This window comes from Crotalus tigris, unplaced genomic scaffold, assembly GCF_016545835.1.
Source record: "Crotalus tigris isolate CLP2741 ecotype Arizona unplaced genomic scaffold, ASM1654583v1 scf7180000024359.8030256, whole genome shotgun sequence".
In the NCBI taxonomy this organism is placed as follows: domain Eukaryota; kingdom Metazoa; phylum Chordata; class Lepidosauria; order Squamata; family Viperidae; genus Crotalus; species Crotalus tigris.
The window spans coordinates 2773058-2786006 of record NW_024100528.1 but is presented as its reverse complement, the minus strand read 5'-3'; the positions used below and the strand labels follow the sequence as shown (position 1 = coordinate 2786006).

The 12949-nt window shown below is 35.7% G+C and overlaps 1 protein-coding gene across 21 annotated transcripts in view; it reads left to right on the top strand.

Annotated features, from left to right (window-relative positions):
- Nucleotides 1–12949, top strand: part of ZBTB20 (zinc finger and BTB domain containing 20) — a 553524-nt gene that overhangs the window by 528726 nt on the left and 11849 nt on the right. For 20 of the 21 annotated variants that reach the window (XM_039327284.1, XM_039327286.1, XM_039327278.1 and 17 more), the window contains one exon: nt 216–400. In XM_039327284.1, the coding sequence (XP_039183218.1) occupies nt 216–400 (185 nt within the window). The remainder of the gene's footprint in view (nt 1–215; nt 401–12949) is intronic. The other variant, XM_039327297.1, reaches the window with a different exon arrangement.

The window sequence follows — 12949 nt, the reverse complement described above, 5'->3', positions numbered from 1 at the left end:
GTGGCTGTAGGGGCAAACAAACCACCTTTCCCCAATCAGCTTGCTTGCAGACATAGCTCCTGTAAGCATTAACAACCAGCATTGAAAACAGATTAGAAAAACTTCAAACAATAAAACTTGTTCTGAAAGGAAAACAAACAATAATGCACAGTTATTCTCTTTCCTGCATAGTGTAGGTAACTGCTACCCTCAGAAGTCTCTTTGTTTCCTTTTAGAAAGAAACCCAAGACAACTGAAAAACAGAAGTCTGAGGAGAATGAGATTACGCAGACGGGTGCCTTCGTTGCCAAGTCAGGCCTTCCATGCCTGAACTTTGAAGCTATCTCCTCTCTGAGCCCAGATCTCATCCATTCATCCCATTCACTAAGAAACCTGCTCATATACACAGGGTCACCTGATTGTAAGTACAATAGTGTCATTGTGGATGACTGAGTGTAACTATTGAGACCTGGTCTGAGTTGCAGTGTCAACCCACCCTCTCAGAACATTGAAACATGTACCTAATTAGTAGATGAAGTAAAGTTATAAGAAGTAAAGTTTTTTATTTATAATACAATTAAAACAAAAATGGACATAACGTGACATTCCAGAATAAATATTCCTAACAATTTGTTCCTCTTAATACATATAATTAATACATCATTCTTAATCTCTAAATAAACTTATTCTTCTATACAATATAATTATATATACAGTTATATATATTTCTGTCTTAACAGTAGTTTGAAGCCTTAGCAGTTCTCCTTAATTCATACCAGTAATAAAATTTGTCCCAGATTTCAAAGTAGTCTGATTCTGTCTTAACCTTCATTTCCATTGTGAGCCTATCCATTTCAGCACATGATAAAATTTTATATAAAATCTCTTCTTTTGTTGGAATTCCTTTATTCCTCCAGTTTTGAGCGTATACCAATCTAGCAGCCGTGAGAATGTGTAACATCAGATAGAATACCCCTTTGTTGTATTTCTGCATGGTTATGCCTAATAGAAAGAGTTCTGGTTTTAACTCTACCCTGGCATTAAAATTTCTTCCAGCCATTTTTTAACCTTATTCCAAAAGTCACGGGATCGTGGGGACTCCCACCACATATGATAGTATGTCCCAGTTGCCAATTTACATTTCCGACATTTGGAAGAAGCATTTGAACCCATTTTAGCTAATCTTATGGGTGGGAGATGCCATCTATAGAGCATTTTGTAGAGATTTTCTTTATAGGAGGTGGCCAGAGTGAGCTTCCTGTTTCTTACCCATAGTTCTTGCCAGATGTGCAGATCAAAGTTGAGATCAAAATCCCTACTCCACTTTAACATAGTCTCTTTTACCTGTTCCTCATACATTGCCTGATCTAACAAATAATGATATAGTTTTTTAATCATTTTATCCTCCGTATTTATCCAGCCCTATCAGTTCTAATTTTATGCCTAACTCTTTTTTATCTTTCCAACATCTCGCCTTTAATTGAAGATATGCCCACCATTCTAATTCTATCCCTTCGTCTTGAAGAATTTTCCTGGGTTTCAATTCCCCTCTCTCGTCTAGGACATTTTTATATGTTATAATCTTTCCCAGTTGGATAAACTTTGGATGAACATGCATTTCTAACGATGAGATCCAACTAGGGACTTGAGTATAATTTGGTTGCCAGATTTTAACCCATACATCAATTAGAGCTTGTCTGATATAATGCCTTCGAAAATATTTGTGTGTCTTGTATTTATGATTCCATAACATAGCGTGCCATCCTATTTGTAAGTCATGACTTTCCAGACATAATAATCTCCTGTTCTTTAGTAATATCCAATCCCTTACCCATAATAATACTATGGCCTGATAATATTTTTCCAGGTCAGGGAGGCCAAATCCCCCCCTTTCCTTTGAATCCTGTTCTTTTTCCTCACCAGATGAATTTCTTGTCCAATTTTATGGGTATACATTGGAACAAAAATAAAATTTTCGGTAACACATTCATTTTAATTACCGCAATTCTGCCCATAAGGGAGAGCTGCAGGTTGGTCCAAATATCTAAATCCTTTTTAATCTGTTCAATTAACTTATCATAGTTATATCTTTTGAGTGTAACGCATCTAGCAGTTAGTTGTATCTCTAGATATCTTATTTTGTTCGTGATTTGAAAAGCTATTCTGTCAACCAATTCATTTTTCTGTATTTTTGACGAACATTTTAGTTTTTTCTTTATTTATCTTCAGACCTGCTATTTCCCCATATTTACTCAGTATTTCCATCAATCTTATCCCGATTGTAATGGTTCTTCTATTATAAAAACTAAATCGTCTACAAAGGCTTGTGTTTTAAACATTTCTTTCTTGATCTCTAGACCTTTAATCTGTTCATCTTGCCGAATTACTCTGATTAATACCTCAAGAGATAATATAAACAACAGTAGTGATAACGGACAACCTTGCCTCGTGCCTTTTTGAATTTGAAAGCTGTCGGTCATTTCTCCATTAATTATTACTTTTGCTGCCTGTTTAGAATAAACTGATTTAAACATATTTAAAAAGTTTTCCCCAAAATCCATATACAATAATTGGTTGAACATAAAATCCCATTTCACATTGTCGAATGCTTTTTGTGCGTCAAGAAAAATTAAACCCATTTGCTTTTTGTTATGCACTTCATAATACTCCAATATGTCCAAAATGATCCTGACATTATTTCTTATGTATCTTTTAGATAAAAAGCCATTTTGATCAGAATGTATAAAATCCGCTAAAAATCTTTCGAGTCTTTGCGCCATTATAGCCATGAAAATCTTATAATCCGAATTTAATAAAGAAATGGGTCTATAGTTCTTAATATGCGCCAGGTCTGAATTTTCCTTAGGAATCAAAGTGAGGAGAGCTTCTTCCCATGAGGCTGGTATTTTAGCTTTTGTTAGAACCTCATTGAATAGATCCAACAACATTGGGCTTAGAGATTCTTGTGCGATTTTATACATTTCTACAGGTATACCATCTGGCCCAGATGTTTTATTATTTTTTTGTTTCTTGATTGCCTCCAAAAGTTCTAAAGTTTATTCAGCAGAATTTTAAATTCTTCTGGCACCTTCGGTAGATCAGCTGATTGTAAATACTGTACAATGTCATAATTATTTCTCCCTTCATCATCTTTGTATAAATTCTTGTAGAACTCATATGCCACTAATTTCTTTACTAATTTCTTTCATTCTGATACACCATATCACCTTCTGCATTATAAAATTTAGTAATCCTCTGCTTGTTGTTGTGTTTTTTAATTTTATAAGCCAGTCACCTCCCTGGTTTATTGGCATTTTCGAAGAAATTTTGTTTAGTACGTTTTATCTGCTGTCCTAATTCTTCCTTCCCAATAATATTCATCTTATGCTTAATTAAGTCTATCTGTTGTTTCAAATCGTGTCTTTGTGGTTCCTTTTGCAAGTTTTCCTCAACTCTACTTAGTTCTTTTTCTAAGTGTCTTTGTCGTTGTGTTTTGATTTTGTGTTCCCTAGCCATGTAAGAAATTGCAACGCCTCTCATGTAGGTTTTGGCTGTATCCCGTAAGTTTTGGCAATTCGTATCTTCTTCTTATTTGTCTTAAAAAACAGGTCCAATTGTTCTTCCAATTTCAATTTGAATTCTTTATGTTTTAGGATTGCTTTTTTCAGAGTCCATCTCCTCATATTTTTTTGCCCTTTCCATCTAATTCTAATTGGATTATGGTCAGCCCAGGAGTTCGTATCAATTACAGTCTCCTCTACTTCTAAATTTAAGTCAGTTGACATCCACACCATACCAGTTCTAGACCATGATTGATGACGTCCAGAGTAGAAGGTAAACTGTTTTTTCCCTAAATTCCTTTTTCTCCATGTATCCTGAATATTGAGCTCATCTGCCATTTTTAGGAATGTATCAGGTATTGTTCCTGTGGTTCTTTTTCTACTCTTTCCACATTTATAATCTAGGTTTCTATCCACAATTGCGTTGTAATTATACAGATGTTACCATATTCCAATTGATTAATAATGTTGTGAAGTTTCTTATAAAATTGTTTTTGCCCCTCATTCGGGGCATAAATTGCCACCAGGAGAATTTTAATTTTATTCAAAATTACTTCCACTATTAAGATTCTACCATCTTCATCCTTATAAATTTGCTTAGCCAAAATTTCTTATTTAATATATACTACCACTCCTCCTTTCTTGTATTGCGAAAGTGCCACAAACATGTCCCCCAATTTAGGGCAGTTTAATAAATATTGATGTTGTTTTTTAATATGAACTTCTTGTAGCATAATTACATCTAAGTTCATCTTATTAAGCCTATTTAAAAACGTTTTCCTTTTTGTTGGAAAGTTGAGGCCATTAACATTGATAGACATGGATTCAACACCTTTTTTCCCCTCCTTATCTATGTTTGGATCTGGTTACTATTGCCGGTCTAGACTCTTGAGTTTGTAAATCCTTCCCTCTTTCCACTAACAATCTTATCGGTCTAGCCTCTTTAATTTCTTTAGGTCTATTCTCCTCCTGTTTCCCTTCATTGGAAGATCAAGTGGAAGATCAAACAGATTCCTGACAAACCTAGCAAACAACTTTGTCTCCCAAAAAGTAGAGAAGGGAACTAGGGGATTAGCCATATTGGATCTAATCCTCACTAACAGAGATGAAATGATAGAAGGTGTTGAAGCCAAAGGAACCTTGGGAGGAAGTGATCATGCAATATTGGAATTCAACATTATGGAAGCACAAGCAATAAAACACAGTCAAACTAGAGTCTTGGACTTCAAGAGAGCTAATTTCAATAAACTTAGAGAGGGTTTGGGAAGGATTCCATGGATGAGAATCCTCCAGGGGAAAACAACTCAAGAGGCTTGAGAAATTTTGAAAAGTGAGATAATAAAGGCCCAGTCTAGCACAATAACAACAAAGAGGAAAAATAACAGCTCTCAAAATAAACCAGCATGGCTGCATAAAGAACTCTCTGATCAATTAAAAGATAAAAAGGACAAGTATATAAAGTGGAAAGAGGGACACATAACTAAGTCAGAATTTCAGCAAAATGAACTAAGGCTTGCAACCAAATTCAAAAATAACAAAAAAAGCTTCTTTCAACATGTAAAGAACAAGAAAAAAGTGAAGGAAACGATTGGTCCATTAGTGGGTGAAAGTGGCAAGAACGTGACAAGCAACAGGGAGAAAACGGAACTATTTAACTCCTTTTTTGCACCTGCCTTTACACAAAGGGAAAAAACAGACCAACCTATCAAAAATAGTGCCATAAAAAACAAAATAGAAATACAAGTTAAGATAGGCAAGAAAATGGTAAGTGAGCACCTGTCCAGCCTAGATGAGTTCAAATCACCAGGACCAGATGGATTACACCCCAAGGTTCTCAAGGAACTGGCAGATGTGATCTCAGAACCACTGAAGTATATTTTTCAAAGATCCTGGAGCACTGGGGAACTACCAGAGGACTGAAAAAGAGCTGATGTAGTTCCCATCTTCAAAAAAGAGGGGAAAAAGGATCCAGGAAATTACAGACCTATCAGCCTGATCTCAATACCTGGGAAGATTCTGTAAAAGATAATCAAACAATGAATCAGCGAACACCTACAGGCAAACAAAGTCATTACTAAAAGCCAACACGGGTTTGTCAAAAACAGCTCATGCCAGACAAATCTTATTGTATTCTTTGACCAAGTGACAAAATTAGTGGACCAGAGGAATGCTGTGGATATAATTTACTTAGACTTCAGTAAGGCATTTGATAAAGTAGATCACAACCTACTACTTGATAAGATAGAAAAATGCGGGTTAGACCGCATCACCACCAGATGGATCCGTAGCTGGCCATACTCAGTGTGTGGTCCTCAATGGAACCACATCTACATGGAGGGTATAGTGGGGTCCCCAGGGCTCTGTTCTGGGCCCAGTGCTCTTCAACATCTTCATCAACAATCTGGATGAGGGGATAGATGGGGAACTCATCAAATTTGCAGACGACACCAAGCTGGCAGGAATAACCAACACTCCAGAAGACAGGCTTAGGATACAGGAGGATCTGGGCAGACTTGAACACTGGGCGCTATCTAACAAAATGAAACTCAGTGGTGAAAAAAGTAAGGTTCTACATTTAGGCAAGAAAAACCAAATGCACAGGTATAGTATAGAGGGTACCTTGCTCAACAGTAGTAACTGTGAGAGGGATCTCGGAGTCCTAGTGGACAATCATTTAAATATAGCCAGCAGTGTGCTGCAGCTGCCAAAAAAGCCAACACAGTGCTAGGCTGCATTAATAGAGGGATAGAATCACGTAAAGTATTAATACCACTTTACAATGCCTTGGTAAAGCCACACTTGGAATACTGCATCCAGTTTTGGTCACCACAATGTAAAAAAGATGTTGAGACTCTAGACAGAGTACAGAGAAGAGCAACAAAGATGATTAGGGGACTGGAGGCTAAAACATATAAGGAACGGTTGCTGGAATTAGGTATGTCTAGTTTAACGAAGAGAAGGACAAGGGGGGACATGATAGCAGTATTCCAATATCTCAGGGGCTGCCATAAAGAAGAGGGAATTAAGCTATTTTCCAAAGCACCTGAAGGCAGGACAAGAAGCAAGGGGTGGAAACTAATCAAGGAGAGAAGCAACCTAGAACTAAGGAGAAACTTCCTGACAGTTAGAACAATTAACCAGTGGAACAACCTGCCTCCAGAAGCGGTGAATGCTCCAACACTGGAAGTTTTTAAGAAGAAACTGGACAGCCATTTGTCCAAAATGGTATAGGGTTTCCTGCCTGAGCAGGCGGTTGGACTAGATGACCTCCAAGGTCCCTTCCAACTTTATCATTATTATTGTTATTTTTCCCATTATCAATATCCTCTCGAAACTCAACACGTTAAGTAAAATTCTACACTTTGGAGCAGATATAAAAGGAAAAAGTAGCAATAGCAGAATTACTAACATATGGAACTGCATTTTCAAAAATTAATGGAAGCAACTGAGGAAGGCCCTATGAATTGTACGTATGTGAAATCTCACTTTCAGTATTGGAGGTGATCTGTCATCTCTAAAATGGTTTAAAAATGAATATTTGCAAAAATAAAGAAAGAGTAAGGCCAGCTTTCACAATCTTGGGTATTGTTTAAAACTAATCATAAGAAAATTAGGAATGCAATTGTTTAAAACTTAATTATAGAATGACAAATTCTATGAGGACTGGTAGTATATGAAAATTCAAGAGATAAACATATTTGTTTAAATAGATCAGGGGTGTCAAACTGCCAGCCCACGGGCCGGAAGCGTCACGTGGAAGCTGCACCCACCCCATTGCCAGCAATGGCAAAACCGGCCTGATACGTTGCGTGACGTCATGTGATGACGCGAGTTTGACATGCCTGAAATAGATGTTTAAAAAATCCTTGATTTCTATTAGAAAATCTTCTGAGCTTGACATTTTCCTGTTTGTGACTCAGAGGAGAGGACCTCTTTTTCTTTCTCCTAAAACTTTATACCACTCTGTTATATGGTGCAGTACTAAAGGGTTTATGTTAAGCTTTTTGCTAAGCACTTTGTTGTTATCCAGAAAAAGAAAAAAAAGTTGAAGTTTAATTTAATTTCATAGCATATGTGTTCTTATTTCTACACTATGTTCTCTAAAATATCTTGAACTGTTAAGATCTCAGCAAGCTATTTCCTATTTTGATTTTTTCCCAATTAATGGTAAGTAATCCTTAGCAACCTCTCATTAGCCTATTTTTTGTGTGTGTGTGTGTGTCCTAATCCATCTTCACTTGGGTGGACGTAAAGGAACATTATTCAAAGTAAGGGGGGAAAGCAGAGAGGGCTGATTGCTGGGCTCCTGTTCTTCTATCTCTTTGAAGGGAGCCTGATTGGTATATAGGCAGATTAAATCTGAGCAGATCTCAGAGATATCCATAACCCAATATACTTGTAAAATATACACCTCAAATTGCATTTGATGCAAATTGCTAGCCACTGAATCTCTAATAACAGAGACATTATATAGCTTGTGTGAGTCTCACTATCAGTAGTTGGCTGTCCTTTACATTGTCTGAAATTTCCAAAATGGTTTTCAAGGACAGCCCACACCAGGTGATTTACAGTAGTCCAGACACAAGATACTAAGGATATGAGTGACACATTTATTTAAGTGATAACTTCCGCATCAAGTCCAGTTCTACAAATCTTGGCAGTTTTATTTGTATTGATGGCTAGCATGGAATCTACTCTTTTTACAACTACCATATATTGGGTAATCATATTATCGAATACCTCATCACAACTCTAATATCTCTTTATTGGCTAATTACTTCAGACATTCTGATCTTATCACTGTATAAAGTCAGGACTAATTTTACTATAGTTAAAATTAACTTGATAATACTATAATGCTATCTGTAAATGTGGTTATCCAATTAATCATTTTCACTCAGATAATTTATGAAGGGGTTTTTTTTAAAATTAAAGCTGATTCACTCATTATTTTGGGGATTCCAGTTTTATGCTCTTCCATCATGAGAACTGCTTTTTGTACAGTATTGCTATTTTCTGCTATATGTGCTTTAGTCTTCCAGTTCCTAAGTTTGCTAAATTCTGGAGCATTTGACCAAGAATTATGTCAAAACATTTTGAAAATCAAACTACTTAGTATGTTCCAGATCCATCCATAATTTGTTGATATTTTCAAATAATTCAATTAATGAAACAAAAATTACCTTTACATATAGATCCCTGCATTGGGAAAGATTTTAACTAGATGATTCCCCAGATTATTTTAACCTTTACATTGGAAATTCATCTCTGAGCGTTCTGAACTGACCGTTGAGTCAAATGCAGGCCTTGAGGTTTGCCAATCCAGATTTTTGAATCCTGATCCATACCTGCTCATTGACCTTATTTCAATCTTCCAGTTTTAGTTTGTAGAGACTGTCCTTGTGCAGCATCAGTATTGAGGAAAGGTATGTGACATGGGAATTCAGAATACCAGTATATAGTAAAAAGAAACCTTATTTTCATACTGGATGAAAGTATCATACCTACACATTAATCCATGTTTGTTCTTTTTGCATCCAGTCCTCATTTTCTGTACTGACAGATTTTAAGGAAATGTAGACTTCAACAGAAAAAAATTCATTAGCCTGATTCAGTATATATTTATTTATGTAACCTTTGATAATGCTTTCCACCAATTTATGCATATGATTATTTCAGTTCAAATAAAGGCTTATGTGGCTCTAGAATTTGTAGATCCATGGTGGTCTTTTTCAGATTCTAGAGATCACAAAATCTCAGTGTCTGTGTAAGGAAAGATTTACACAAGTTCCACGGCAAGAACATTTTATGCATAACAGATATGATTTATTATTTTATGTTTTAAATTATTGTAGTCAAATTAATGGGTTTTTTTATTGGGACTGGCTTGTAACTTCATAATGAGCATCTATGTCTTTGTAGTCATGAGACTTGGTTTACTTGGGAGATTCTCTTCTCTTCCAATCTAACAAAATCTGTCAAGTTATCTGCAGGAGGACAAGAAAGCATTAAAATGAATTAGATAGCTTGACTCAGCCATTTTTCTGCTATTATTTAAGTATAACTAGACATTAAAAGTTATAGGGACAGCTGAAAAAATATAGGGGAATAAAATCTGGAACTGAAGACAAAGTTAAATTTCTGTTTCTGTTGTAAAGTCTTTCTACAATCCATGGTGATTTCAATCTATAGATTGCTTTTGGGAATTAAATCTTACATAAGTAGAACAAATATTTATTTTTACATTCAGTTTTATTCAGAATGGATTGTATCTAATTGTATTTTAAATGCTAACTCTACAGATCCAATAGTAGAACAGATTCTTTTCCTTTTTTCATCAAATATGTTTTAGATTTAGGATACATGTAGGGGAAAAGACTGGGAGAAAATCCTGTTTCTACAAACTCAAATTTAATTGTATAACATTAAATTTAGCCATATATTCAGAGGAAAATCTGGACTATACATTTAGTTCTACCTCCTGACTACATATATTCATGGGCCTTGACAGTATCCTCTATATGTGTAGTTGATAACAAGACTAAGAGTCTACATATGTATATTTTAAAACCATACAATTGGTACAACCAGGATTTCCATCTGCATAAAAAACATTTTAACAACTTTGATTAGAAGTTAATTTTCATCTTCAGATTTCCTAGGAGCCCAGAAAAAAGAGATCACCCCACAACTGGTAAATCAAAATTGCCACTTTTCTGAAATCATAGGGAAAATATAAGCATAATCATTTTTGTTTAATAAAAATGATGCCCTCATGTGGCAATTTTTATGTTTATACAGAAGCCCTTTATAGAAATAAAACTATTTAATTTTTCTCTTTATTTAAAATATTTTAATAAATATACATTGAAATGGGTGCACAGATTATTTTTAAAATTTCAAAATAAGAAAATGCTCACAATATTTTTTTGTTTTGGAAAATAATAATATTTTATATATAAACACAGATGCAATAATAACTACAACCTTGAGTAGTTCTGATTAAAATACCTTTGAAAATAACCTTTTATCATTTATATATGTTCAATAGTCCTTATTTTTCTGCATTCTGTACAGTTATTTCACAAGAATATTTTGGAAAAGGAAGGATACTTGATTACATTTGATGGAAAGTTTGAATTAGTTGATATACATAAGATTATAATTTCTTGTACATTCAAACTTAAAAATAATTATTCAGTAACAAACAGTTTAAAAATTTCAAAATATAAAATGACTAGACTTCATTTTTTCTTTGCATAATTCCAGTTGCATAGCGGCAAGGAAATGGTAAAAATCTCATTGTTCCTGTCTTTTTATTGTGTTCTAAAATGGTTTACCCTGTAACTTTGCATATGTTTGGCTTCCATGCATTCATGTGTCTGTACTTAAATAGACTGCTATAATCATGTAGGCTAGTATGTGAGAAGGTTGCTGTAGAAATCCTGCAAACAGCTGTTAGGGAAAAAATACAGATTTCCTGCTGACAGAAAACTAAAAGGGCCTGACATTTATTTATTTGATTTCTACACTGCTGCAATTGTAAGACCCTCAGCAAAACATTAAAAAAATCCCATAAAATATCCATGGCACAACAATAAAGCATCCATAGTAAAAGCAATTTAGAAGTCAGACAAATCAAACATTCAATTATAAATTGAAGCAATATATGAAAACATTGTATGATGCATCTTTTCATATTTAAAGTTAAAAGAATTCAACTCTTCTAGAAGATCATCAATTATCAAATCCAACATTCTGAAGGAAAGCTAACTTGGTATAAGAGCTATGACAGAGATATACTTTCTCCTGCTCTCATCCCCATGATTCCTGGAGGTGGGGAATCACAAGCATTTTTTTTCCCTTGAGATTTTCATATTAAATGGTTGATTACCGGAAGCAGTCCTGAAAAATCCCAGGCCAAGAGATACAGGTAGTCCCCGAGGTATGAGCCTAAGAGAGCCTGCCCATTATGCTTGTAATTGTCAAATGAATCAGACTCAATATTTCATTTTAAAATCAAACTCATTAATTGAATCAAATAGGTTGTTAAATGAATGAATTTGACTTATTATTTCCTCCGATGGCTTCCTGAACTGAAAGACTTTTCCAGCCACTGCTGCAGGCTGTTTCTGGCCACCAATCAGCTGTTTCAGGTTTCAGGAACTACAGTATTGTAAATTGCCTCCCAAGCAGGCAGCAAGCTTTAAAAAAAAAAAACCCCAAAACCATTTGTTGCTAGGCAGCTCAAGCTTCTTCAGAGTGGGGGTGGAGAACTCTCCGATTGCAGTTGCCAATAAAGTAAGTAGCTTTAGCTTAAGCATCTCCAGGCATGCATGCAGAGGGAGATGGGGTTGGAGTTTACAGAACAGTTGGCTTGCAACAGTAACTGAGATGGAAGAGACCTTGAGATTATTTAGTCTAACCCACTACTCTCCCAAGAGAGTACAGTACTATACTGTATTTCTGATAAATGCCTATCCGGTCTCTTTTTAAAAGCCTCCAGTGAAGGAATACCCACAACTTCTGCAGGCAATTTAAATTTATTTATTTATTTATTTATTTATTTATTTATTTATTTATGAGACTTATATACCGTTTTAAGTGCAAGCACTCTCTAAGCGGTGTACACCAGTAAGCAATGTATATATATATTTACATTGCCCCCAACAATCTGGGTCCTCATTTTACCTACCCCGGAAGGATGGAAGGCTGAGTCAACCTTGAGCCGGTGAGATTTGAACCACTGACCTGCTGAACACAGTCAGCTAAAGTGGCCTGCAGTACTGCACTCTAATTGCTGCGCCACCTCGGCTCTTTAAATTTAAAACCTTTAAAAAAAAACACTGCCCCTGATCAGCACAAGACTTTCCAGGCAAAATCCAAAATGGGGTGGAGGGGGGGATTTCCTTCCAGTAAGGGGTCAGCAGAATCTCTGGTGGGTCTGTGCTAGGGAGAGGAAGCAGCAGTAGCCACATGCTATAAGTTTAGGCAAATGCAAACAAACAATCTTACAAAGTACTGTACTTACAAATACAATAAAAAGCACCCTGCTGGCTCTAGGACTCCAAGGTCCCTCTCACAGTTACTACTATTGAGCAAGGTACCCCTATACTATACCTGTACATTAGGTTTTTCTTGCCTAAATGTAGAACCTTACTTTTTTCACCACTGAGTTTCATTTTGTTAGATAGCGCCCAGTGTTCAAGTCTGTCCAGATCCTCCTGTATCCTAAGCCTGTCTTCTGGAATGTTGGCTATTCCTGCCAGCTTGTTGTCATCTGCAAATTGGATGATTTCCCCATCTATCCCCTTGTCCAAATCATTGATGAAGATGTTGAAGAGCACTGGGCCCAGAACAGAGTTCTGGGGCACCTTACTACACACTTGTCTCCATGTAGTTGTGGTTCC